The 26,574-nt window shown below is 41.4% G+C and overlaps 1 protein-coding gene across 3 annotated transcripts in view; it reads left to right on the top strand.

Moving 5' to 3' along the window:
* zeb1b (zinc finger E-box binding homeobox 1b) overlaps positions 1–26,574 on the top strand; it is an 83,850-nt gene that overhangs the window by 44,294 nt on the left and 12,982 nt on the right. For 2 of the 3 annotated variants that reach the window (XM_066664426.1, XM_066664427.1), the window contains exons 2-3: positions 14,411–14,569; positions 26,229–26,384. In XM_066664426.1, coding sequence (XP_066520523.1) covers positions 14,411–14,569; positions 26,229–26,384 — 315 coding nt within the window. Of the gene's footprint in view, positions 1–10,139; positions 10,152–11,271; positions 11,308–14,410; positions 14,570–26,228; positions 26,385–26,574 lie in introns of those variants that run through there. The other variant, XM_066664428.1, reaches the window with a different exon arrangement.

The raw sequence follows: 26,574 nt of genomic DNA, 5'->3' as shown, positions 1-26,574 counted from the left end.
GGGGCTTTTACCTCAGGAAGTCGATTAACTGTAACTGGCATAGGTGCACAGTCCACAAAAACACAGTGACACACTCTGCGTTTACACTTATGATGCACACATGAACTCATAGCTCTTTCTGTATCAGGACAGCTCTGTTGTGGCTGAAAGTGCTGTGTGTGAGTGTGTGTGTGTGTGTGTGTGTGTTAAAACACTAAAGGGCAAATGAAAGTGTGTTACAAGCACACAGCATGGTGTGTGTTGAAGAATGTGTTCTGTGGCTGGCAGCTCTGTGAAGAATAAAGTACGTTGACGTGTGTATTCGACACAGTGTTTCCATCCGCTAAAGCAAGGCCTGACAGGACCTTACTCTGCTTCACTTCTGTTTTCCTTTCTTTGTCTGAGTCAGCTCACCTGACGTGGTACTGGGGAAATGCCCTGCAAGCACACACTCTCTCACACTCTCTCTCTCTCTCTCTCTCTCTCTCTCTCTCTCTCTCTTCCCCATTGTGAGTAACTCTGCTTTCTTAGTCAACTTGTAAACCAAAGCACTGTGTATGTGCAGCAGTAATTGTATTTGTCTCAGTCTCTGTGTGTGTATAAGTGTGTGTCTGTGCAGTGCTCTTTGGATGGAATTGGACAGAGAAAATTTCATGTCTAGACTGGACAGCCCTGCTGATTTGCTTGCTCATTTATTGACCATTTCTGCGCCTAGAAATGGGCAGAAATTTCCCCTTAAACTACATAGTGTAAAGTGAGTAAGTACAAATAACACATGCAGGCTTTACATAACGGGACAAAAAGGACTTATATATTGACAGGGTTTTTTTGAGAGAAAGAGAGAGATAGAAAAAGCATCAATCTATATCTTCAGAGATCAGTGTTGCAGTATTTGTGTCTGTGGGGGAGAGAATTCCCCATTTCCTGTTTACACAGGTGTGTGTGTGTGTCTTTGCCTTTGTCTGTCCATTTATTCTCACACATCACTTTGCTCTTTATGTGGTTGTCACTGTTAATTTCAGCAGATTTACTGGGTTTCCCCTTTTAAATTCAGTTTAAATGTTCAGTTACCAGAAAACATATGTCTTTAACTTCATGTTCTCACTGAGAGCTATAATAGATCATCACTGTCCAAACAAAAACATGTATCTCCAAAATACTTTTAATGGAAGTAATTTTGGAGCAAATCTATTGGTCTGTTCATCATGAAACGTTGATAGATGCTGTATTCAGATGATTAAGTAAAATAGAGATACATGGTTTTCTTTGGACAGTGGTGATATGTATCAAAACAATTAGGTCTTATAATAACCACAGTCTATGTATTATGGGTATATTACTGGTGTAGAGGCTTTCGAATTATCACAATTACTTAAAAATATGAAACAGATTTCAGTTATTCTTCCTGAGAACTTATTTATCTTTTTAAACACATTTTACCCTGCTTCCACCGTTCGGAAACATAGGGTATGAGCATCCGTGTTAGCCACTGATCAGAATCTGAGCGTGGTGTGCCTTCATTGTTGCCTATCACTGTATAAAACATGCACAATCCATTATTAATCCATATTTACACGCTCTTTTAACAATGCTGATGAAAGATGGGTTATTTACTTGACTATCAGTAAAAGAATGAGGAGTTGTAGAGCAGTCTGTATTTGCATGATGGAAATTTCCTTGAAAAATATAAACTGGAAGGTAAACTGGAGTACACTTTACATGAGGAAGTACAGAGGGAGAGAGAGAGAGAGAGAGAGAGAGAGAGAGAGAGAGAGAGAGAGAGAGAGAAGCGGTAGCGAAACTGAATGATGGGGGTTGTCCAACTTAGTGAAGCATTGCTACAGGTACTGCACTGACTAGAAGGCACAACAGATGTTTCCTCACTTTACCTTTAGAATACACACACAAAGACACACACATGGAGTGAGCAGACAGAGAGCAGCCGTCAGTGTGCTGATAAAATAAGGGCCAGGGCCAGGGTAACATACCTCCAATACCTCAGAGCAGCGGCTAAATGCACTTTCACCATGTTCGTCAGCTACACCATATATTTCTCACTGTCTGTGTGGCCGTTTTGTGAGTGTTTGTATGTGTGTGTGTGAGAGAGAGAGAGAGTGTGTGTGTGTGGTACTGCTCTGTGCAGGAATGGGACTAGTCTCACCTCAAACGTAAACACACCAAACTCAGTGCTGCTGCTCCTGGCTGTGTTATCATAGCGCAGGTATGACTGCTCTCTCTGGCCTTATTTAGAAGAGCCCAGTGGAGCCAAGCAAGATTAGCTCAAAATACACACTACACACACACACACACATACTCACCCATGTGTGTGTGCATAATATATGTGCATAACCTTTCATCTCTTTATATATCAATCCTTGTATCTGTAGTGTGTGGAAAATGTCTAGCAATTCCATCAGTGTTTGTGTGTGTGTGTGTGTGTGTGTGTTTATGCACACACACACACACACACAGTGTACGTTAGCGACGAGGAGAAGGAGCGACCTGCCGAGACTAATTAGCTTCTCAGCTTTGGCTGGAAAATTATACACATGTGAAGTGACACTATTAGCAAGGACAAGAGCTCCTCTGACACCAGAGAGAGAGAGAGAGAGAGAGAGAGAGAGAGACCCAGACACACACACACACACACACTGACTCACACCTACAGAAAGTGAGAAAGAATATAGAAAAGAAATGTTTGAATACACAACAGAGAAATTTAGCAGACACTCTAATCACCAGCTTGTATAATTCCAAGTGAATAAAAATAAAGGTGGAAATTGTCATGTAAAAATGAATAATGACTAAATGATATTGATCATGGAATGAGACAAAAAAGAGCCCCTTTAGATTTCACCATAAAAGTTCTAAGGTTGCATGAGAACATATTTCACAGGCCTCTCTTCTACCGTGTGTTAACCCGTGTGTGAGTTGTTCTGAAGGAGAGTGATGAAGCCACTGATGGTTCAGTGCAGTGCACAGCAGGTTAACTGTGACTAGTCCTGAGTTATCTGCACCAGACTGAGTCTCCAGGGAATAAAGCACCCCCTACAGACCAGAGCAGGTTCTACAAGTGCTTCCTGAAGACTTTAGGGTTGTTTTTGCTGCTGGTGCGAGAACTGACGTTTCTCTGAAATACACTAGCACTGAGCTCAAATAGATAGCATGGAGGTGTGTGTGGTAACTGGCTTTTGTTTGATGTGATGGCTCCATCGTCTTGTGGTTAGCAAGTGTGTGTGAGAAAGAGAAAAAAAGAATGTTGGGTGGGGATGTGGTTAAGGCTGTAAGTGTTTTTGTGTGTGTGTATGAAAGGAATGCTTAAATATGTATGCCTATGTGGTGTAGACTAAGTGACGTCCAGAAGGTCTTTGTTTTTTTTTTTGTTTTTTTTTCCTGTGGTGTCTTTCTGACGGAACAAAATGGAAACGAAATCCACTGCATACTTCATGTATGTCTGTGTGTGTGTGTGTCAGGCCGAGACATTTGTTTACATCTGCAGTTAAGGGTTTCGTTTCTTTCTTACCTCTGCTGCTACTGTGTGTGCTGTTATTGAACAATGCACTGAGTTTCAGACCTACGGGGTCTGCAATTACAGTGGTGCAACTGTTACTGTCACAGCGCCACAGCTCCAGGGGCCTGTATTTTTGGGTTCTATTCTCAGCTCACTCTCTGTGGGGAGGGGCTGTGTTCTCCCTGTGTCTGCGTGGGTTTACTCCATTTGCCAGAGAGATGCCCCATGATCCTGATTGGGAAGATGCTGTTGTATGGATGAAAAGATGAAAAATACATGTATTTTTTCACACTGTTTTGGCTATCCCATGCTTTTGTTTATGTCATAGCAAACTGTAAATTGTTTTTTGCTTTTGTCTGAGGCAAAAACAACTGAATAAATTGACCTCAGACTTGCTGCTGTATCCACAGGGCTGTGCCCAGCAATATTTGTTTTTATCTAAGGTGTTTAATTTGGCCACTTTGACTTATAAGTCTCTGTACTTAGAAATTATGCTGTATAAAATTATTTATATTCGTTTTAAAGGCACGAGCTGCTCATTAATGCTTATATATAACAATAACCTATGCATAACTTGCAAATAAATAATTAGATTTGATTCATACTCAGAGTAACCACTACAGCACTGAATGTTGCACTCAGGTCATAATCATATCACTCCCACTCATAAGACATCTTTACCTTTGGCCTGTAATCAGACCATTGTGTTATGTTGGTGCTGTGATGTGGTTGTGCTCTTGTGTGGTGTGTGCTGTAATGAAGGTAGGAAAAGCTGACACGCTGAACTGTCGCCATGACAGAGCCTCTCTCGGAAAGTGTTATGATTGGACATTCCTGGCATAGCTACACTCCCCAGGGCAGGACAGAGCTCTGTGAGCAGCCTTGGCCCTCAACCACTGACCCAACAGAAAAACGCTTTAACCCTAACTCTCGTGCTGTAGACATGTCTCTTACACAAACACACCCATATTCCCCCTGAAATTAAAATGAGCCCAAAATTAAGTTTGTAATGAAAGTGCCAATATGACGTATCCTGTTTTACACAGGACCGTTTAACCTGATAACACCCATGTGATTTGACAGCATAACCCCAACTAAGTGTGTGTTCAGATTGTCAGCTTTGGTTGGACTGTTAATGTGATTTGGTAGAGTAAGTGTGAATGCTCCATTACGGACTTGTACGCACCAATCAAGCGGACACAGACCACACGAGCAGTGTGAATGCAACTTCAAGCAAAGGCATAGAAACGAAACTAACACAAGAGATAATGTCTCAACATTTATGCGATAAAAACAAATAATGCTGTCTTCTCTCTGTTGCTGCCTGTCTTTAGTTCAGGAAGTGGAGGTGTTGTTTGACTCCTGGCGGCACGGTGGTGCAGCAGGTAGTGTCGCAGTCACACAGCTCCAGGGACTTGGAGGTTGTGGGTTTGATTCCTGCTCCGGGTGACTTTCTGTGAGGAGTTGGTGTGTTCTCTCTGTGTCTGCATGGGTTTCCTCCGGGTGCTCCGGTTTCCTCTCACAGTCCAAAAACACACGTTGGTAGGTGGATTGGCGACTCAAAAGTGTCCGTAGGTGTGAGTGAATGTGTGTGTGTGTGCGTTGCCCTGTGAAGGACTGGCGCCCCCTCCAGGGTGTATTCCCGCCTTGTGCCCAATGATTCCAGGTAGGCTCTGGACCTGAACTGCCACTGTGACCCTGAACTGGATAAGCGGTTACAGATAATGAATGAATGAATGTTTGACTCCTTGTATCCATTTTATCCTCTCTTGCTTTGTTTCCAGTTGGTAAAACCAGAGCCGCTACTCTGGTAAAACGACCACACACAACTCTGATAGGTGCATTAAGCCCAGTTAATGACTACGATGACTGGCAAAATAAAAGTCATACTTGCGTCATGCCACTTTTTTTCTTACTGTTGTTCAATTGTAAAAGTGTCAGTGTGAACGCTAACTAAACCAGGACTTAAATATAACTTTGTACCCTTTTCTTGTTTGGTACAGAGCAAGGGAACCAAACTACCGGTCTGAACACACCCTAACTTGGTTGTGTGAAGTCTTTAAGCCCTAGGCTGTGAAATTTTCATGTTGTGGTCTTTTGGAGCAAGAACCAGGCCAGAAAAACAATCAAAGTTTGAGCAGTGCTCACAGTATTGACCAGAGAAGTCATCATTCGATAATATCTCAAATCATTAAATATAAGCTGAGGGTGAAGCTGCAGGTAAACTGTCGGTAAAAGAGAATAAAGAATAAACAATAGATCAACTAATTTGTTGCAAACGAATTCTTACAATCCACATTTATCTTGTTTGTCAATTAGTTGTTGCAGCCTTAATTCTGACCAAAGTTCTTTTTTCCAGACAGTGCTTTTGAGGTTTCAAACATATTGACGTCCTCTTAGTAACAAAAGCTGGCAGGAAACTCACAGCTCGACTTAATGCCAAATCAATACTGTCTGTTTTTCTCCAGTGTCTTTTATCTTGAGGAAAAATATTGGGATGAATCAATTTAGTGTTGTAATGCTGGTCCTTGTGGTATAATGATTAGCGTATGAGTACATTGGTCTAGACGGTGTATGTTTTTTTAATCTGGAGGTGTCTGCTGGAGTTCTGTGTGGGATTATGCAGGTCCCAGGTTGGATGGCATTTACCGGTGGGCCGTGGCAGGTGCCGGCCCACAGGCCTGATGCTTTAATGGGCACCTGAAATGCAGAGACTCGTGTTGGCTTTCATTAGGAGCTTCAAAGGATGAAGATGGGTGGAGATATTTTGGGAGCAGGCTGCTTCAAACGCAGAGTGTAGGGCCAGTTTTATAATCTGTAACATTGATGATCAATACTAGTTATATAGAAGCATCAGTTTGTTCATTACAGCTAATTACTGCATTGGGATTGGAGTTGTATAGGGTATATGAAGGTAGAGGGTATAAAGACGTACCTTCCCAATAATGTCACTACTAATGATACTGTTGGTAGGAGTTGTTCGTCTGTCTCCAGCGGTGGACAGAGCAGAGGAGGGCTTTTAACTAGTGCAGGAAGAGGCTTGTCAGTAAAAGTGCATTTCTGTGGTAGAAGCAGCTGATGAAATGACCAGTGAATGTTAATACAAAGTAAGTAAAAACCAATAAACTGGCAAACTTCATTCATTTCATAGCATCCTGTGGTTTCCACCGGGAGACATTCTGGATATTGTACTCAAACATGTCAGTTAAATTACTCTGTGTGTACACTAATGTTACTGTGTGCCCAAATTTCTTCTCTTCTCTTGAATGAACAATCACCTCTAGAGTGTTTTGGAAAAGAACGACTGCTGTAAGGTGCTTTGTTGTGTTTGCCGGCTTTCTGTTGTGACTTCCCATTTCATACTCGTAATTAGTGTGGTGCTTAATGACCCCAGTTTTCCATCGAGTCTTTGTAGCTGTCCCTGTGTTTGTCTCCAAACTAATGTTGGCCATTTCTCTGCTTACTGAGTGTTTGTTTAGTCACTTCTCCTGTGTGCAGCTCCCGCGGGCAGTAATGAAATCTCTCAGGTGTGACAGTGGAACAGGACTTGTGGCGGTTTGTCACGGATCACTCCCATCAGGCCCACCCTGCACTGACTCCTGGGTGTTTCATGCCTATTGACTACTGCTGCTTTTTGCTTGGCTGCACTGCCTGATGGGATGTGTAGTTCTAACTGATATTTGAAGCTGACAAAGGAATTAGGGTGGGTTCAGCCAAACTCCAGGTAAAGTGGGGCAAAAAGTTGCAGGCTGCTTTGCTTTTTTGAGTGACAGGAGACAGTCAAATGTAACTATCAGGAGTAGTGTATCATTCAGCAGATGTCATCATCCTTGTGGGTGTAGTCCTAATTAAAAAAAATAAATTGAAACCACAGGGCATGCCGTGAGTGGGTTTATAAGTCTGAATGCAGATTGTACATATACACTTATATATGGTTAGGACTGGGTATACGTTTGCCAGGTATAATGCAGTCCAGTCTTAAAAGTGTTTTATATCAGGGTCTCACCAGTGGGTCTTTAGCAAATTAAGAACAAGACAGAGAGAGAGAGAGAGAGAGAGAGAGAGAGAGAGAGAGAGAGAGAGAGAGAGAGAGAGATGACGCCAACTGTAGTGTTGGCTAGATTTGCTTACAGTACTAAAATGAATGAGAGTACAGGGTAGAGAGGGAGAAAAGGATTGAAGCAGAGGGCGTGTTAGAGAGTGCAAGCATAAAAAAGCACAAAATCAGCTTAATGTAAATGTACTAGATAGGGCCAACAGTGCAGAGATATGGTGTGTGTGTGTGTGTGTGTGTGTGTGTGTGATATTCAGCTCTATAGCCAAGCCCTGTGCTGACTTTGCTCCTCTCAGAGGAAAATTGATTTGGCCAGGCCAGAGAGAGAGAGAGAGAGGTACTTAGACGAGTGGAAAAGAGGGATGAGATGGAGGGGGCTGGGTTGGAGGGAGAGTGTGGGTAAAGAAGATGGAGGTACTTTGGCATGCCTTCAATTCTTCAGCTTCCTGCTGGAGGAGCCCACACACCTGCCTGATTCCACAGCTTTAAAGGGGACATGTTATGGAAAACTCACACTGTTTTTGTGGTGTGTGTTAACTTGCACTTTTTCCTCCTCTGCATTTCACCACACTGGATCACTCTGCTTGCCACATGTGGGGGTGTCTGTGACATATCTGTATGTAAATAAAGGAACATATTCTGTGTTGGACACTTGCCTGATATACCATGCTGCATTTGCCTGATTGGCTAGACGCAGTACATTCATTGGCATTAAGTTGAAGTCTGCTGGCGAGACAGCACTTGAGACGAGTGGGCAATCTCTCCATTAAAATTAATAGGACGACGCAAGGCGAAGCATCTAATAGACGCATAGCGTAAGTTAGAAAGCAGAGGATTCAACAATCCATTCAGATTTGACTTACTTCCTTATGTATTTTAAAAGCTTGTTGAAATAATACTGTTCCTGTCTGAGTAACTACGTTTCTGAAGGTTCAACAATCACTAGACCCACTAGCATTATGGCCAAGCTATAAGTATGGGAACTGCTTTGTTTTTGTCTACAATAACCAGCTCAAACTGCTACATCAGCCCCAGCCTCAGAGGACAGTTGCTTTATGCTTTAAGAGAGGAGAGGCTAAACACATCTACAGCGCCGGAGACTACCTCTTAGACCTGGCTGATGTTAGCTTCCTATTCACATTTCCTATTGCACAAAACCAACTCCTCTTTAGTGATTGGCTCATTATCATTTAAAAGAACACGCACTGAAACCGGTTGTTCTAAACTGGGCTATTTAAACAGGTAAAGAATAGTGCTGTGGTGTTGGATCCTTGTGTTGTTTTGATCAAAGTGAGGAAATACTTACACCAACAACCAAACAACAGAGGGGCATGCAGTGATATCATTCATTCATTATCTGTAAGCGATTATCCAATTCAGGGTCGCGGTGGGTCCAGAGCCTACCTGGAATCATTGGGCGCAAGGCGGGAATACACCCTGGAAGGGGCGCCAGTCCTTCACAGGGCAACACAGACACACACACACATTCACTCACACACTCACACCTACGGACACTTTTGAGTCGCCAATCCACCTACCAATGTGTGTTTTTGGACTGTGGGAGGAAACCGGAGCACCTGGAGGAAACCCACGCGGACACAGGGAGAACACACCAACTCCTCACAGACAGTCACCCGGAGCGGGAATCGAACCCACGCAGTGATATCAGTAATTGCTTAAAAAATTGCTTATAAATGTTTAGTAATCTTGAATATTTTGCTAAAATGTTAGCATTGTACTTATTTTACTGCATTCATAACATTATAGAAATAAATGCTTCATTTTAAATACACAGATGATATATTTTATATAAACAATAACCTGTCCAAAATATGTCTTTAGCAAAGATGTTTATTTCTTATTGATTTTACTCAGGAAAACCTCCTTGTTGTGTGTTCATGGTGGTCTTTTATTTTAAGTAACGTGAGGAGGAACCATTGATACATGGAGAGGAAACTGAACATAAAATTTGAGCCCGAGAAATTTTTGAGAAACCTCACCGAACCTCGCTGTGAACAGTGGGGTCCCATCAGGTTTAGAGCAATATTTCAGGTTCTAATTCACACCTCTCTTATTATCACAAACACATTCACTTAGAATTTCCACTAGGGCCTGGTGGGCTTTTTAGGCACTGACTGTGAGAAACACCTTGGCAGACTTTGTTATGGAGAAATATTTTTGCCCGTTATAGTAACACCATTATGTCCCACTTCTTTAACACAGGACTCGAGGGTGGGAGCTTTAGTGAAGGAACGGCTTTCATTGTAGGTGAATTATCAGGGTTCACCCACTCACTTTATCTTAAAGCTGTGCTATCACACACTCACACACACCGTGTGTTAAAGACAGGCCTACATCCTCCCCTTCCTCCGGCACTGTGTCTGAATATCCACATCACTCTCTTTCTTTTTACTATAGTCTGATGTTGGGTCTGTAAACTGAAAATTGGGTGGTTTTCCAAAGTAGTAAAGATGTGAATTCCTTGGCTTGCCACAAACGCCTCTGTGCTGCTTTACACTCTGCAAAAGTGTGAGAATCTAACAGTCAAAATCCCCACATTTGTACAAATCCAGTCTGCTTTGGAGGAAGGTTTCTCCAAGTGTAAAGGTAGTCCTACTTTTTTTCTAGTATTTTTCTAGTGCAATTTTAATTTTAAGTGCAGTCTATTCTATAGAGGACAGTATATTTAAAGTAACCATATTTAAGAGAATGACTCTTCACTGGAAATGACTAAATATCTGAAAAGACGTAGAAACAAAGCACATTGTACAGGATCATAAAATAAAAGAATGGTAATTTGCATAATTTCTTTAATTATTGTAATACTGGATCGTATAAATTACCTGTCCAAGGCTAGTCTATAGCTATGTATTTTTGTGGTGCGTACAGTTGTTCAGCGCACTGTAAGTACTGATTATAACTGGGGTAAACTCGAGAAAATACATTGTGAAGGAAATAATGATATATTTTTATATTGCCCACTGCTATTTTCCAGACTTGGTTTCATTTGAGTTTACAGCAGAAGGCTGGATAGGACATTCCAGAATACCATTACTTCATATGATAGTGGCCTATGTCTCCACCCCTCTCTCTTTCTCTCTCTCTCTCTCTCTCTCTCTCTCTCTGTGCTGACTCTGGTTAAGATTCTGACTCTTTAAGCTTGATTTATGCTGCCAGTATTAGTGGCTGTGTTCAGGCAGCACTTACCTTAACGAATGAGAACTCGTTAGGCCAGGCAAGCGCTCCGTCATTTACTCGTCTAATAGAATGTCACGTCACGCTGAGACAAGCACACACACTCCTTCCTCCTACACACACACACACAAACACAAGCATGTCCACACACATTGCTAATTAAGGTCATCTGGCTGGCTACAGGAAAATCAATGCTGCTTACCCTTATCTATCGTCCCCTCAGGTGTACAGCTCAGAGATGGAGGTCACACAATTCTTTTATACTAAAGAAGGGAAAAGAGACATTAGTCGTAAAACAGAAAAAAAAAGCTCAGATCAGATGTGAAACTATAAAGACAAACCAGTCGGGAATATGTCTGGAACTTTCCCTAAATGAGGTACCCACCCACATCTCTGTGGGTTTGTGATATACCGTCTTTGTTATAGTTTTATCATATTATTCCTGTTTCATCGTTCCGGGTCATGGTGAATTTCATCACTGTTTAAAAAACATTGGTTTCTGATTTGAATTTTTCACATCATTTGAACACAGATGTCCTTGGGACCAAGAAAGTCACCAAAGCATCAGGTTAGAAAACTCAATATGCCTTCAAAACAGAAAATGCACAACAAAACAAATGAAAAACAAATGTGTGGAAAAAGGAATCTGTGTTTGTGGAAGAACTGTAAGAATGGGATTTACATTTTTAAAAAGCCAAATTAAAACCAGTCCTAGAATCTGAACGCAAGGTCACCTTGGGCTAAAGAGAAGCAGTCGTTGGACAAAGCCGTGTTTGGACGATTGGATGAAAGTGGTATTCGGTGATGAATCATAAATCTGCGTTGAACCCGAGGAGATGATGCGGGAACTTTTGTCTAATGCTATTCTAATGAAACGTACAAATGACTGTCTGAAGAAAACAATCAAATTTCCCAGCTCATGCAAGTGGGGTAAAGGACAAAAAGAGCTGGTAGTCATTACTTCATCAGTCAATACACTGAAATCCAGTACACTTCCTATTCCATCAATAGTAAATGGGTTTGACGATTACGTAATTTGTGAGAATGAATGCATCTCGCCTCAGAGCAGGAATTATTTCAACTAAAATCTTATATTCTGTGAGCTAAATGAACTCATGCTGAATGCTATGTAAATTAACATTTATAGCCATTACAATATTAAAAGTGATACAGAATTGACAGTTTGTACATGACAGCTGGGTTATCTTTTTAAATAATGTAAGTCAATATAAATTTAAAAGTAAGTGGTTGTGGCATGCATATGTATGCTGTATTCATATTATTTACATCATAAAACATATAGTTCAAAATAATAGCTGTGTAAAACATTTAAAAACATGAATAAAGCTCAGAATCCTTAGAATGTTTTTTATTTCCATGCATTGGGAACACTGCACGTTTTATTTTTAACCAAAACATGAAGAAAAATGTATATATTTTTAAATTAATTTACAGAAAATGAAGAAAAATTAATATTGGGCTGTTCACAAAAGAAGCAGTGCTGGCATTTTTCTTTACAAATTAGGGACTTGGAGGTTGTGGGTTCGATTCCTGCTCCGGGTGACTTTCTGTGAGGAGTTGGTGTGTTCTCTCTGTGTCTGCGTGGGTTTCCTCCGGGTGCTCCGGTTTCCTCTCACAGTCCAAAAACACACGTTGGTAGGTGGATTGACCTGTGAAGTGTCCGTAGGTGTCTGTGTTGCCCTGTGAAGGACTGGCGCCCCCTCCAGGGTGGTGCTTGCACCCAATGATTCCAGGTAGGCTCCGCAATTCCTCTGAATTTCTTGGTTTTACCCCAGAAACAACTATCTGGGGTAATAAATTAAGGTCCAGGGATTGGGCTGGACACTCTATAACTTCTGGAACCAAGCATAGTGCTCGCTTACAGGTGTGTTTAGGGTCGCTGTCTTGTTGAAACACCCATTTTAAGGGCATTTCCTCTTCAGTATAAGGCTACATTATATATAAAGAGGCCCGACACCATAGTAAGAGAAACATCCCCATATCATGATGTCCACACCACCCTGCTTCACTGTCTTCAGAGTTTACTGTGGCTTGAATTCAGTGTTTGGGGGTCGCCTGCGGCCCTTGGACCCAAAAAGAGCAATCTTAATTTCATCAGTCCATTTCATGTCATTTTTTTAATAGTGGGACTTTGCGGGGACTTCTTGCTTCTTACGGGGAAATTACTCACAAGTAACTTCAGACCGTCTTTGATCTCCCTGGAGCTGATCATTGGCTGAGTCTTTGCCGTTCTGGCTGTTCTTCGATCCATTCGAACGGTAGTCTTTCATTTTTTTTCCATAGGATAATCTCTACCAAAAACAGTGATTGATCAGTCTTATTGGACTGCTATTATTTTGAACACATCTGTACCGTTCATTTCTACTCGTGCACTCCAACCACTCTGGCTCCCACTCTTTTTGTCTGTTTTGGTTATTTATGTATTCTTTCATTTAACATAATATTGTTCCTCCTGTCTGCAGAATGAAACCTAAAATTAAAACCCAGTAAATTATAATAAAAACAGACCTAACTGCCAGGCAAACACACCCAGTAAACGCGACTTTATTGCAACAGATGAGTTGAATCAGGTGTGTTTGAGTAGGGAAATCAGCTAATTGTGTTGGACAGCCGTTCTGTGGGTCCAGGACCACGGTTTTGTGAGTCATTTCATTAATGACTCTCTCTTTTTAAAGAGTTAGTGAACGTGCTGCTAGTTTATGGGAATGCTGATGGCCCGGTCAATTTACAGCCTGCCCTCTGTGTTTGACTGATGTAATCTCAAGGCTTTCTGTCTAACTCGTCCTCTGCGTCTCATCCATTCTTTATTGATAAGTTCAGTCAGGCACTGCCCGCTGCTCCATGACTGAGGAAAAAAAATTGCTACCTGAAGCACGGTACTCCATTTCTCTCTCTCTCTCTCTCTCTCTCTCTCTCTCTTACACACACACACCATTTCTGTTTAATCATTAGTCTATTTTCTTTGCGTTCTGATCATTTACAACCCCCTGTCATCCCCCCATCTCAGTCGTACCTCAAGGGTGTTGAGGGGCAGATTGGATGAAATCATTGCTCTATTGTTACCCATTGTTACCATTGTCTGTGCTCTCCAGCATTTCATCTTCTCGTTTTCTTCACTTTTATTTTAATTTTAAGCTAACTTAATTTGTGTCCACATTTTTTATTTGTCTCATGTATGTGCTGTGTCTGTACCCACTACTGCATTATACTGCATTATACTGACATTCATTCATTCATCGTCTGTAACCGCTTATCCAGTCCAGGGTTGCGGTGGGTCTGGAACCTACCCGGAATCATTGGGCACAAAGCGGGAACACACCCTGGAGGGGGCGTCAGTATTTCACTGGGCCACACACACACACACACAGACTTTTGAGTCGCCAATCCACCGACCAACATGTGTTTTTGGACAGTGGGAGGAAACCGGAACACCCGGAGGAAACCCACATGGACGCAGGGAGAACACACCAAACTCCTCACAGACAGTCACCCGGAGTGGGACTTGAACCCACAATCTCTAAGCCCCTGGAGCTGTGCGACTGCGACACTACCTGCTGCACCACAGTGCCGCCCTGTACTGACATTATTACTATTAATACTGATATGAATTAAATAACAATAACTCTCTCTCTCTCTCTTTCTCTGAGCAGTGAGTAACTACAGCCATGTACTGGAAGGCCAGTCAGACTCAGACGATGAAGATAAGCTTCACATTGTGGAGGAAGAGGGGAGCCCCCTGGACGGAGCCGACGGAGACAGCATCGCCCATGATGATGACCCCAATGGCCCTGAAGACAGATGGGATGAAGGTAATGTCCCAGCAGGTCGTATTTCTACAGAAGAAAGTACATATATAAAAGTACAGGGACACATGTGGCAACGGAAGTGTGTGTGCGCTCCTCGATAAACGAATCTTCAAAGGAGATCTTGTAATGAATTTTAGGTTATGGTCAGTGAAAAGCCTGTCATGATCATATATTTGTGCTGTCATTAATAGCTGTATAACTGTGATTAATTATTTCATTTTATTGCAAGCTTATAGTGACAAAGTATTATTCATTATTAACCACAGCTGTCTGAAACTGTCAAACAACTTTCAGTGGTGTTGTTTTTTTTGTTTATTCTTTTTTTTTTTTGATAGAATCTATATCATGCGTCAGTATTTACAGATGAAAATGTTTGGAAATTCATATTGATGCAACATTATGTAGTAATTAGTAACAGGGAGGTTTTGAGCCTGTCGTAAGAAAACATTTTCTATTACGTGAATATTCCAAGGGGGGGGCAGCAGGTAGTGTCGCAGTCACACAGCTCCAGGGGCCTGGAGGTTGTGGGTTTGATTCCCGCTCCGGGTGACTGTCTGTGAGGAGTTTGGTGTGTTCTCCCTGTGTCTGCGTGGGTTTCCTCCCACAGTCCAAAAACACACGGTAGGTGGATTGGTGCCCCCTCCAGGGTGTATTCCCGCCTTGCGCCCAATGATTCCAGGTAGGCTCTGGACCCACCACGACCCTGAACTGGATAAGGGTTACAGATAATGAATGAATGAATGAATAATCCATGAAAAACTGACTGCAGGAATATTTGAAGAAAAGCTTGTTAAGATTCTTTGTGTTAAAACATGTTAGTCTTTTTCCTACTACTATAATGTTACAGATATTTGAAGTTACAGTATTTTCTCACAAAAGAAATTGTTAGTGGTTTTAACAAACTAACCCATTAGGGCTGACTAGGGCCAACACCACCAGCTGCCACCACTGTGAGTAGCCTTTACATACAATGTGCTAAAAACACCTTCCCCATGCGGAGGATGCTTGTTTTTCTTACAGAAACTGAAAAAGCTGAGGAGAAATTTCTGGGTGGTTCTGATCGTGTCCTTAGGTAGAGATTGTGAGACAAATGGCCTGAAGCACTGCTCAGATGAATTCCTGATGATTAGCTGTAAGCAGATGGATGAGGTAGTGTGGAACGTGTGTGATTAGGGCAGTTCTGCAGGAGATATGAACTGATATGACTGATGTAGTGATGCTCACTGCTTGCTCTGGAGTGGAAGTATAAATGTGTTCAGCTCGTGTGTGTGTGTGTGTGTGTGCGCTGCATGAGTGAATATAGGATATTAAATTTAGTTTAGCAGCACACAGACATCAATACAGGTCATATACTGGCATTAAAAACACTGCAAGTCAAGTGCAAAACCTGCTAACTCTCATGCACTCTCTTTTTCACACACACACACACACACACACAAACCTCAATGCAGTGTTCTGCAGAGGGAGTTCAGAGTAAAGGAATGTCATTAGTTTTGGCTGAGCTCTTCTAACATTAAACACTTCACAGAAGTCTGGGTTATCTAAGTCTCTCTCTCTCTTTCTCTCTCTCTCTCATGCATACACAAACACACACACACACCATAAAAGAAGGAAAGTGGCTTAGATGTGGGTGATGTTATGATAGAAAACATATTGCAAATGACGAATAAGGCTGAATTAAATCTGTTTTGTCCAAATGCATGTATCTATTTCTCATTCATTTAAATCTGATTAGTGCACAGTTTGAATGAGTGATAGGTTATTTGTGATGCACAAAGCATTTTTCTCTCTCTCCCTCTCCTCCTCTCTTAAGGCCGTGGCTTTAGAGGCTGTAGATGTAGGAGATATTAAGCGTGTCACAGAGAGAAATTGGCCTGTCGAGATGTAATGTGCATTGCACTCTGCTCCCATATCACAAGTCTGAGATATATACACCTTTCTGCCTACACTACCCATAATTCATAGGCCTCCAGGCTGTAAAGCAGTCAATAGCAGTATCAGCTCCTACAACATCAGCCTAGCCCTCTTTTTCTTTTTTCCGTTTATCTCAGATTTCAGTCTCTCCCACTCATTCTTTGTCTGTTCTATACGCGCTCCATCCTCTCTTTTTTTGGTCTGTGTTCTCCACAGCACCACCTAGAACAGAGCCAGACAGACTGACTCTCTGTGGTCTGTGTGTTTGTTTTAAAACCTTTTTCCCCCTCAGTACACCTCCACTTCATCCTCCCTTCTTTACAATGGAGACTCACTCTCCCGTTCTCAGCCTTCATGATTAGAAGCCATCTCTGCCTGCTTGCACACTGTCGGCTCTCATTTTCTACGGAATGAAAACGCACCACTCCCATTCTCAGTGAAGCAGTTCAGCCATTACACTCCTCTATTACCAAGGCCCTGCTCTCGTTCATACATTACACAGCACTGTCAGCCTGGAATCCAGCCTCGAGTCATTGCACAAGCATTAGGACTGCGCCCACTGGACCTTTTTGGGAACAGCAAAAGAAGCTAGTGGCCTGAGGTCCAAAAAAAAAGGTGGTTTCTTTACAGTCATGCAAAACCAACTACACTCTTAGAAAATGGGGTTCTGTGATGTGAAAATTCTTTTGATGCTGTGTGGAGCTATAAAAGTTCATTTTAACACCACATGCAACAGGTACTCCATCATGGAAATTATACATGGAAGTAATATGCCAAAGAAAAAGGTTTGTCGCATTATAAAATGTAAAATTGAATTTGTTCTGTCCGTCCTTAAACTGGGAGAAGACATCTTCACACTATGACTCTGAAAGGATGGAGTTGTCAAGACATTGTTATTATAATAATGAAAAAATCGTGAAAAAGGCAACAGACAATGGCCTGGTCTTTCCCAAAGGTGAGACCTCAACATTATTAATTGATTACTTGGATCAAGGGAAAAATAAAGATCACACAAATATATAATTTATATATAATATAATCATTAATATTATAATGAACTGATTCATTTACCATCTCAAAAGCCCCACGAGGGGTGTTCTTCAGTGCTTCATATCAAAGACATCAAGTGTTTCCTTCTTGAAGCTGTTATTTCTGTCCTAAAGATTATATGGACTTTTTTATGTGTGTTTATTTATTATATTACTAACAACGCACCTCAGAAACACCCTTTTTTTGCTCTCAGTTGGGAGAATTGAAGCGCAAGGAGAATTTTGTGTTCTCACTTCTCACCTCCACCCTTCTCCAACTTGGATGTCTTTTGGTGCTTTCACACTTGGCTCATAAATGTGCTTCCCTGGTGTGCTGCTTTGGAGCTTTTGCAAAGATTTTACAAATGTTTCACAATTCATTCTGTGATTCATCCCAGAGCCTATTTGGCAAAGTGGTCACGCTAAATGACCCTGCCCCATCCTGTTGGTGTGATTGGGCAACTTGCACATATCTTAAGCCTTCACAGTACAGTAACACTGGTAAATACAGGAGTGGAGTCTTGGAAACATGGGTTTAGTGGGTATGTGAGTGTTTGTTAAATATGTGTTTTTTACGGCTGATCATTTCCAGATTCTCCAAGAAAGAACAACAGATAATGAAAGTACTGTACGTACCTCAGTCTGTTCTGACTTGATAAAAAAACACAAGCAGGAGTCAGTTTAGATCTGGCCATTTAAAAAGCTACAAAACGATGGAGATAATTGTTAAATGTCCTACTTCAAAGGAGAAATAATACAACCCCTTTCCACAAGTGCGCACGGGTCCCTGAGGGTCTTAAATGGAACATAAAATGAAGGTGCATTAGTGCATTAATTTGGTACCTAACACAATCAAGTAATAAACAACCCATCCCCAGTCTGAGGTCATAGGATGGTTCAGATTTTGTGTTGGGTGTTACATACGTATCAGGCCCAAAACAGCAAAGAAGAGGTTAAATGAAGCAAAACAAACACAGCAAAAGCAAAGAAATGAGAACTGAGAAGAAATGGAACAAAGTGAAAGTGACTAAAACCAGTGTTTCTGCTACAGTTCTAGAGCTGCGCACCTCACCTTCGATTTACACAGGGTCTTGCTCACAACAGGGGCTAAAACTGGCTGTTCACAGTGTGAAATGTCAAAGACCCCAGAGAACTGTGTTAACTTGTGGAACGGGGGTATAATAGGTCCCTTTAAAAAACATCTGTGACATGCTTTGGTGGGTAGGCAGGAGAATTCTGAAGTGCCTGAGGTCTACGTCAGACACAAAATCAGATTGGCTTGTATAATTCCATGTTTTCAGACTCCATTTAAACCTTTTGATATCAGAATTCATAAGAAAACAAATCTATCAGCTGTTTTTGAAGCACCTGTGGGACATCATTTTCAATTTTGAAAAAAGTCAAAGCATAAATAACAATTTGAAATGAATTAATCTGTGGAGCAGATGCCGTGTTTGACTCAGTTTAACAGTGAGAAAACAGTGCTGTGCCATTGGTCCCTTGACTAAACACAAGTGTAAGCAGCTGAGTCATAGGGAACTTCCACTAAGACCTGTATATACAGTGATGACAGGTCATTCTGGGAATTGTAGTGCTAGATCCTGGCCTCATGTGCTCTCTATATGTGCTTAGGAATTGGGCAAACCCTCAATACCCTCCAACTGGTTAGTGCATTTGACTGATTTGGGTTTACAAATAGTGTCAGATCAACCTTTTTATTCTGCACAAAGTTGAACAAGCCCATGATTACATTTTCTTCATGACAAACACACACTTCCCCTACATTAGTTTCTGGGAATGAAACAATACAAAACAAAAGCCAGATGACCAGATCAAAACAAGAAAAAAAACTGTTGCAAAAGATGTTTGGCTTCCCTTCTACACTTCCATTTTGAGAAGAACATAAGGAGCTGGAAAACTCTTGGTACTTTCTGCCTTAGTTAAGAGTAAAGCCTCACACTGGTGCGCTGACTCAGGAAAATGTAATTGCATCATATTGAGTGACCCTCCAATCATTTATTTGTTTTTTCCTGTGATATGGAGGAAGTGTGTGTGTTACTTCAGCTTTAAATTCAACCATATGCTGGAGCACTGGGTTCTTCTTATTAACTACTTTTGAGGTACTTTTTGAGACACCTTTGTTCTTATCATTCAGTGTCATGACTTAAGATCACATTTAGTTAATTAGTTCAGATTAAACACTCATGTTGGTACAAAGACATCATAGCTTCATATTGACTGAAACGCCACTGGTCCCCGTATCACATCTTTTACCAAGCTGTGTGATTTAAACAGTGAAGATTACTTTTTTTATTGTAGTTGTAATGTTTTCTCATTCATTGTCTGTAAATGCTCATCCAGTTCTGGGTCACAGTGGGTCCGGAGCCTGCCCTGAATCACTGGGCACACTAGGGACACACCCTGAAGGGGGCGACAGTCCTTCGCAGGGCTTACACATTCATTCACATGAATTGCGTCACATGATGTCAGCAGGTTTTGGTTACTGCTGATTTTTCTAAATGTTCTACAGGCTGTTAACAATTGTGTGTAATTGACTTGTTCAGAAAACACAGTTGAGGATGAAGACTTATAAAAAATTATCGTTTTTTCTTTTGTTTTTACGTTTTGAAACTTGCAAATTATGACTTAAGGGAATGGTACGGTGCGGCACGGTGGTGCAGCAGGTAGTGTCGCAGTCACACAGCTCCAGGAACCTGGAGGTTGTGGGTTCGATTCCCGCTCCGGGTGACTGTCTGTGAGGAGTTGGTGTGTTGTCCGCGTGGGTTTCCTCCGGGTGCTCCGGTTTCCTCCTGTTTCCTTCCTTCCTGTCACACCTATGGACACTTTTGAGTACCAACGTGTGTGGGCTCGAATGCACAACACCAGGACCCTGGAGCTGTGTGACAGCGACACCACCTGCAGCACCACCGTACCATTCCCATCCATCCATCCATTATCTGTAACCGCTTATCCAATTTAGGGTCGCGGGGGGTCCAGAGCCTACCTGGAATCATCGGGCGCAAGGCGGGAATACACCAGTCCTTCACAGGGCAACACAGACACATTCACTCACACGGACACTTTTGAGTCGCCAATCCACCTGCAACGTGTGTTTTTGGACTGTGGGAGGAAACCGGAGCACCCGGAGGAAACCCACACGGACACGAGAACACACCAACTCCTCACAGACAGTCACCCGGAGCGGGAATCGAACCCACAACCTCCAGGCCCCTGGAGCTGTGTGACTGCGACACTACCTGCTGTGCCACCGTGCCGCGCCGTACCATTCCCTTAAGTCATAATTTGCAAGTTTCAAAACGTAAAAACAAAAGAAAAAACGATAATTTTTTATAAGTCTTCATCCTCAACTGTGTTTTCTGAACAAGTCAATTACACACAATTGTTAACAGCCTGTAGAACATTTAGAAAAATCAGCAGTAACCAAAACCTGCTGACATCATGTGACGCAATAAGCAATGAGACATGTTCCACAAATGGTTCAGCCCTAGGAGGAAGTGTCTTGTGTGTTTTACTTCAGCTTTTAAACCACCTTCCACTAAACCGCAAGCTGTAACTGTCCCAGTTCGCTCTAGTTGTTCAGTTGATGCTGGAGACCTGGTCAGAGATTTCCTGTTTGTGTGTGGCGTCAGGCCTGGGCTGCTGTAATATCCAGTCTTTCATCTTCTCCCTCATAAGGTCTTGTGGTTGATGAAATGGGTTTCAGCAGAGTATTGTGGCGGGGCTCAGGGCTGGTAGGTGCTGTAAATAGGAGCTGGACAGAACAGCTGAGGATTACACAGAGGAGTTCCAACAGCTGCTACACTCTCTACCTCCTCCCTCACTTTTTAAAAAGAAGGAATATAATCCATTCTTAAGCAGCATTCATCCTTCTCTTTCTAGTCCTACCGCTGGTGTGGTCAGCCCACTGCGGGGCGCGCAGTGATGTCATAGGTGTGTGTTAAAGGAGAGCACGGCCCAGAGAGAGAAAGAGAAACTGCTGTGAATTTTAGCTCCTTTACTCCACGGCACAAACACCATTAATGTTAAATCTTTTAGGCTGCTTTTGGGAAAGGGATCCAAGCCTTAAACAAGGTCAATATGATGTATATTTTTTAATCAAAACCTGTCTAATATTCTGAGGCATAAGATACAACTGGGCTCCTTTTGAAAACAACCGTTCAAAGTATAAAACAATTTCGTTATGACATTTTCTGTTGCTTTTGTATTTTGATGACCATGCCTCTTACTGGCTGTCCCATTAGAGGTGTGTACAGAGTGCAGTCAGTGGTTGCAGCAAAGGTTTTAGATGCTGGTTACATGTTCATATTTTTGTTAGATCTCTGGTGATGCTAAAATCTCTATAGCTAGCAGTCACCAAATCCTGATGTTTATTTACCATGATGTTTGATGCTAGGAAATGTTGTTGTCTCTATGCTAAAATAATCGAAGTGGGTAATCTGAATTTTTCATGTAAGTTACTTTTGTTTAACGGTAGCAGAAGTAATACTAATTTACATACTCGCATATTTACAGGGGGTCCTCGACTTACGACGTCGATCCGTTCCTACGTCGCGTCGTAAACCGATTTTCCGTTGGAAAATCCCAGTAAACAATTAGCCGTTGATTCAACGTTGAAATAACGTAATGACGGCCGTCTAATCAACGTTCTCTTAAGGTTGAAAATGAAAGTTGAAAAGACGTCCAAACACAGACGTTGAAAAGACGAATATTAGACGTATTTTGGACGTCCATTGACGTTATTAATTGGTCCCGAAATACATTACTTGTATAAAACGCGTTTTGGACGTCCACTGACGTTATTGATTGGTCACCACTTAACTAACTTATTAAGATTAATTTTGGACGTCCATTGACGTCTAAAATATGTCCTTGACGGGCAGACTACATTTAGATCTATTTTGAACATCCAGGGACGTTCCTTGTTTACTGGGATACCTACATAGTGTACGTAAATAACATACTGTACGCACCTATCCTAACACCTATCCTCCTCGGTCCCGAGCCGCGAAACCGTGTATTCTTCCGCCGCGCACACCAAACACGAAGTTCGCGTTACCACGTTTACAACACAAAACCACTTAAGTCGAAACAAGGCTTTATACAGTAAATGGGAGATGTGTCGTAACCACGAAACATCATAACTCGGGACTGACGTAACCCGAGGACCTCCTGTATTTTTCCCTCCCTGTACTAGAAGAAAAAGTTTCACACCACAAACTAGTGTGACGTATCACTATGTCAAACACGTACCAGCAGTAATCAAAACAATATGGCATTTGCTCATTTTTCTTTTTAGTGTTTCATCTGAGCCTAATCTAAACCATTTAGTTGGGTCTTGATATGTCTGCCAGGTGGCATGTGTCTGATATGGATTACGTGTTGCTGTCATGTTTATGCTATTCATATGTAGTATCTAACGTGAAAAATCTGAATTTTGTTGTATCTGTAAATCCTTCTTTTCACACTGTAAGCCTTTAGGGATTGCTGGCATTCTTCTTTATTTCTGGAACATTAATTTACACACTGCAAACCCTGCCACTGAACATCAGCTGTCCTCCATGGAATCAGCATAGCTGACAAAGGAAGAGTTATCTGAAGAGAGAGGGAGAGGCAAAAAAAAGAGATTTATTTTGCTCAATTTGTTTACCTCAACCCCCTCCGACCCACCCCCACCCAAACCTTCATCTTTGTAAATCGTTCTGACACACAAATGCACAAATGTCCTCAGGTGTTCCGAATGTTGTTTTGAGTTGCGAACGAATGCCATTAGTTGTAATTGCTGACATTGCGGACTCATTTTGAGTGTGCACGCATGAGAAAGTGCACAGCTCAGGCAGAGGTATGTACGTGTGTCTCTCTCTGTGTGTGTGTGTGGCCCCGGGGCTTGCTTTTTTCCCAGAGCCTTCATTTCCTCATTTGCCCTCGTTAGTAGAGCCAATCCTTCGTTAGTGTGCGATAAAGAAGTCGAATGCAGTGCTTCAATTAAGCTGTTCGTTTTACAGGAGGTTGAGCACAGTTTGCGCATTAAGGCAAATTGGGAAATCTAGAGATTGAATTTGTTATTTAGGATTAAATTGTTTTGTTTGCTTCATAAGTGAGCTAAATATGCAATTGAGAGTAAATGTCTTCTGGTTGTTCATTTGCCTGTGTGATTCTGATATTATGATAATAATATTAGAGTTATGTCCATCTAAACCTTACAAGCTCTTAGAACAGTGCATTTCATTTTCTATCTGTAAAGCCTTGCTCACGGGTAATGCATTTCTATGTAGTTTGTTGGAAACTGTACTATGTCTCTTTATGTATGCGAGCGCTTATATTGTATTAACCTGTTTGAAGAACATCTGTTACATTTAGTGTTGCTCACTAACAGACTCTCCACTTTGGCTGTGTATATATTCATATATACCCTCTTGAACAGTATTTTCAGAATGCTAAAGGCACTGTGTTTGTGGCATACCCTTTACTATTACACATTGAGTCATAGGTTGTGTTTTACTGCTGTTGAGACGTTTATTTCCAAGTTTTTGATCTCACCCAAGAGTAACATTTTCTGTGATTTCTAAGCAATGTTTAGGATTTTCTGAATTTTTTTCATGTTTTTGTGCATTGTAAAATCTTTGAAATGAAAGATGTGGATAGAAAACCCTTAAGTGAAGCAGGCCCTCACTGAGCACCCAAGCCTTTGACTAAGAGAGTAACGACATGCACCTGAAGTTCATAAGAAAACCTATAATGAGCCATTTCCTGCATTGTGTGTGGGGAACTGAATGAAAAGAAAACACAGAGGATTAGAGGGATGAATATAATTGGTGGATAGATTGCCCCAATCCCCCTCCAAAGAGAGTTAGTCTTGGCTTAAGCAATAGCTTTATCTCAGCCCAAGGCACTTATAAAGCAAAGCTAAAAACAAAACGGATGCAGAAGAAGCTGATATACGAATCCATTGTACTTTCATGCAGTAGTATAAAATGTTCAATTGTGTCAGTACTAGAAGAGATATATAATAAAATCCATGGGGAACTCTGAACTGCCCTAGTGTTTTGCCACATTAATTATAGATGTTTGTTCCAGCTATGGTTTTACAATACTTATTGTTAATTAATCATTATTGCTACATTTGCTGTTGCAGTACAACCATTGCAGAAGGCTTGAAAGTACATTGAGACTAATAACTAATCACAGTGTATTTTATTGCATGTATTATGAAGAGTATAATTAGATTTGGATCATTTAGAAAGGGTTAGTTTATATAAAAATGTAGATATAAATGCACAGAAGCCCCATTTAAATCAGACTTCTGATATTGAGGTGTTGTTCTAGAGTCTTGAGCCCTGCAGTCCTCCTCAAAGTGCTCACCTTGTTGATGTCTTCTATGTATAAACCTATAAGACTAAATACATAAAGAGGGCAGGGTTCGTACTTGTCGGACTATATACAGTACTGCATTTCAGATTACATCTATACACCAAAGCTACATCACTACACAAATGCATTCTTACATTTGAATATTTTCGACTCTGCCCTGTTTCTCAGAGAGCTGTAAAAAACATTCACACTCATTGGTCCTTTCTTGCATCTGAAGGAATTCTGGGTAAGAGGCCACTTTTAAGTCTGAATAGTTGAGTTCCTTGCTGGAGACTATACAGAGGGGGCATAGAGGGAGCTAGTGAGCACCCACTTAGACAGCAAAATAAGAAATAAAACATCATAAATCAGTGGCCATACACACTACTACTGGAAATATACCCTTCTGTAAGTATTAGCTTCAGCCGTAATCAACCCCAACTGATACCTCTGAGTACAGCCTTTAGAAGTTCTTGATTAACTGAATGAGGTTTGTTAGAAGTGAAAATTCCAGGAAGGAAGATATGTAGGAGAAGAGTTGGTGACCAGTGGCCTACAGTCTCATGGGTTAAGGGCCAGGCCATTTGGGACAACCCCTTGTAAACACATGTGATTACACCTTTTGAGAAAACAATACAGATACAAGTAGCATCAAATGGCCAGGTAGAAAAGAATTACAGTGAATAACAATAATATTGTTGATGTAATTCAGCAAGCATCTAAATAGTAAACATCATTCCCAAAGCAGAACCCACTACTTGTTCATTATAGTGTTGTAATATACAGTATTGTAATTCACATAACAATATGTAGCAGTATAATAACAATACTAGTGTTTGGCCCAAATGGTGCAGCTGTAGTTCCAACTGTGCAGAACTCCACCTGACTTCACTAATTATATCTCCTTTCCAACAAGAATGGAAACCTAATTAGTTAAATCAGGTGGGTGGTCAGGACCAATAGCTGTTGAATCTGAAGCTCTCAATGGACTCAGCTGAGTTCCCATTATATATTCCTAGATATTTATGGTCTTGCAGAGTTCAGTTCCCATTCTAATGAAACACACCTGCTTCTGTCAGGCTGCTGCTCTTGAAGACCTTGATTAGCTGGATCAGGTGTGTTTGATTAGGGCTGGAATTAATACACCAAAATCTTACTGTGGGAGAGTCCCTGAGATGGGTCCAAGCATCTTTGTTAAACATCAACACCTCATTACACTGCTTTTCATGATCTGTAGAAAACATATGTTTTATGTTCCCAGGCTGAAAATCATTTATTTTTATATAACGAATAAGTTCTAAACCTACATGGTGCCCTTGTTCATCCTTCTGATGTGTGAATGTGTGTTGCAGTAAAAGAAGAGTGCTTGTCAGAAGAGGATGAGAGGAGTAGGGATGCTCTGGTTGAGGAAATGCTCCAACAGAGTGACACAGCAGTCATATTTCCAGAGGCACCAGAAGACGAACCTCGCCAGGGCACACCCGAGACCAGTGGCCACGATGAGAATGGTACATAATACGCATAAACAACCAGAAAAAATATTAAAATGACATAAAATGCTTTTATGTTGATCTGCTGGTGTTGGCAGTGTCGCAGCCTCCGTGTAATGAAGTTCTTTCCTTATATCAGAGGTGAATATTTGTAACAGTAGATAGATACGAGACTCTACTTTTCTTTTATAATAATGACTCCTTTATA

This window comes from Hoplias malabaricus, chromosome 3 (assembly GCF_029633855.1).
Source record: "Hoplias malabaricus isolate fHopMal1 chromosome 3, fHopMal1.hap1, whole genome shotgun sequence".
Lineage (NCBI taxonomy): Eukaryota > Metazoa > Chordata > Actinopteri > Characiformes > Erythrinidae > Hoplias > Hoplias malabaricus.
Note: the sequence above shows the minus strand (reverse complement) of the source record. Positions and strands in the feature narration are given on the sequence as shown.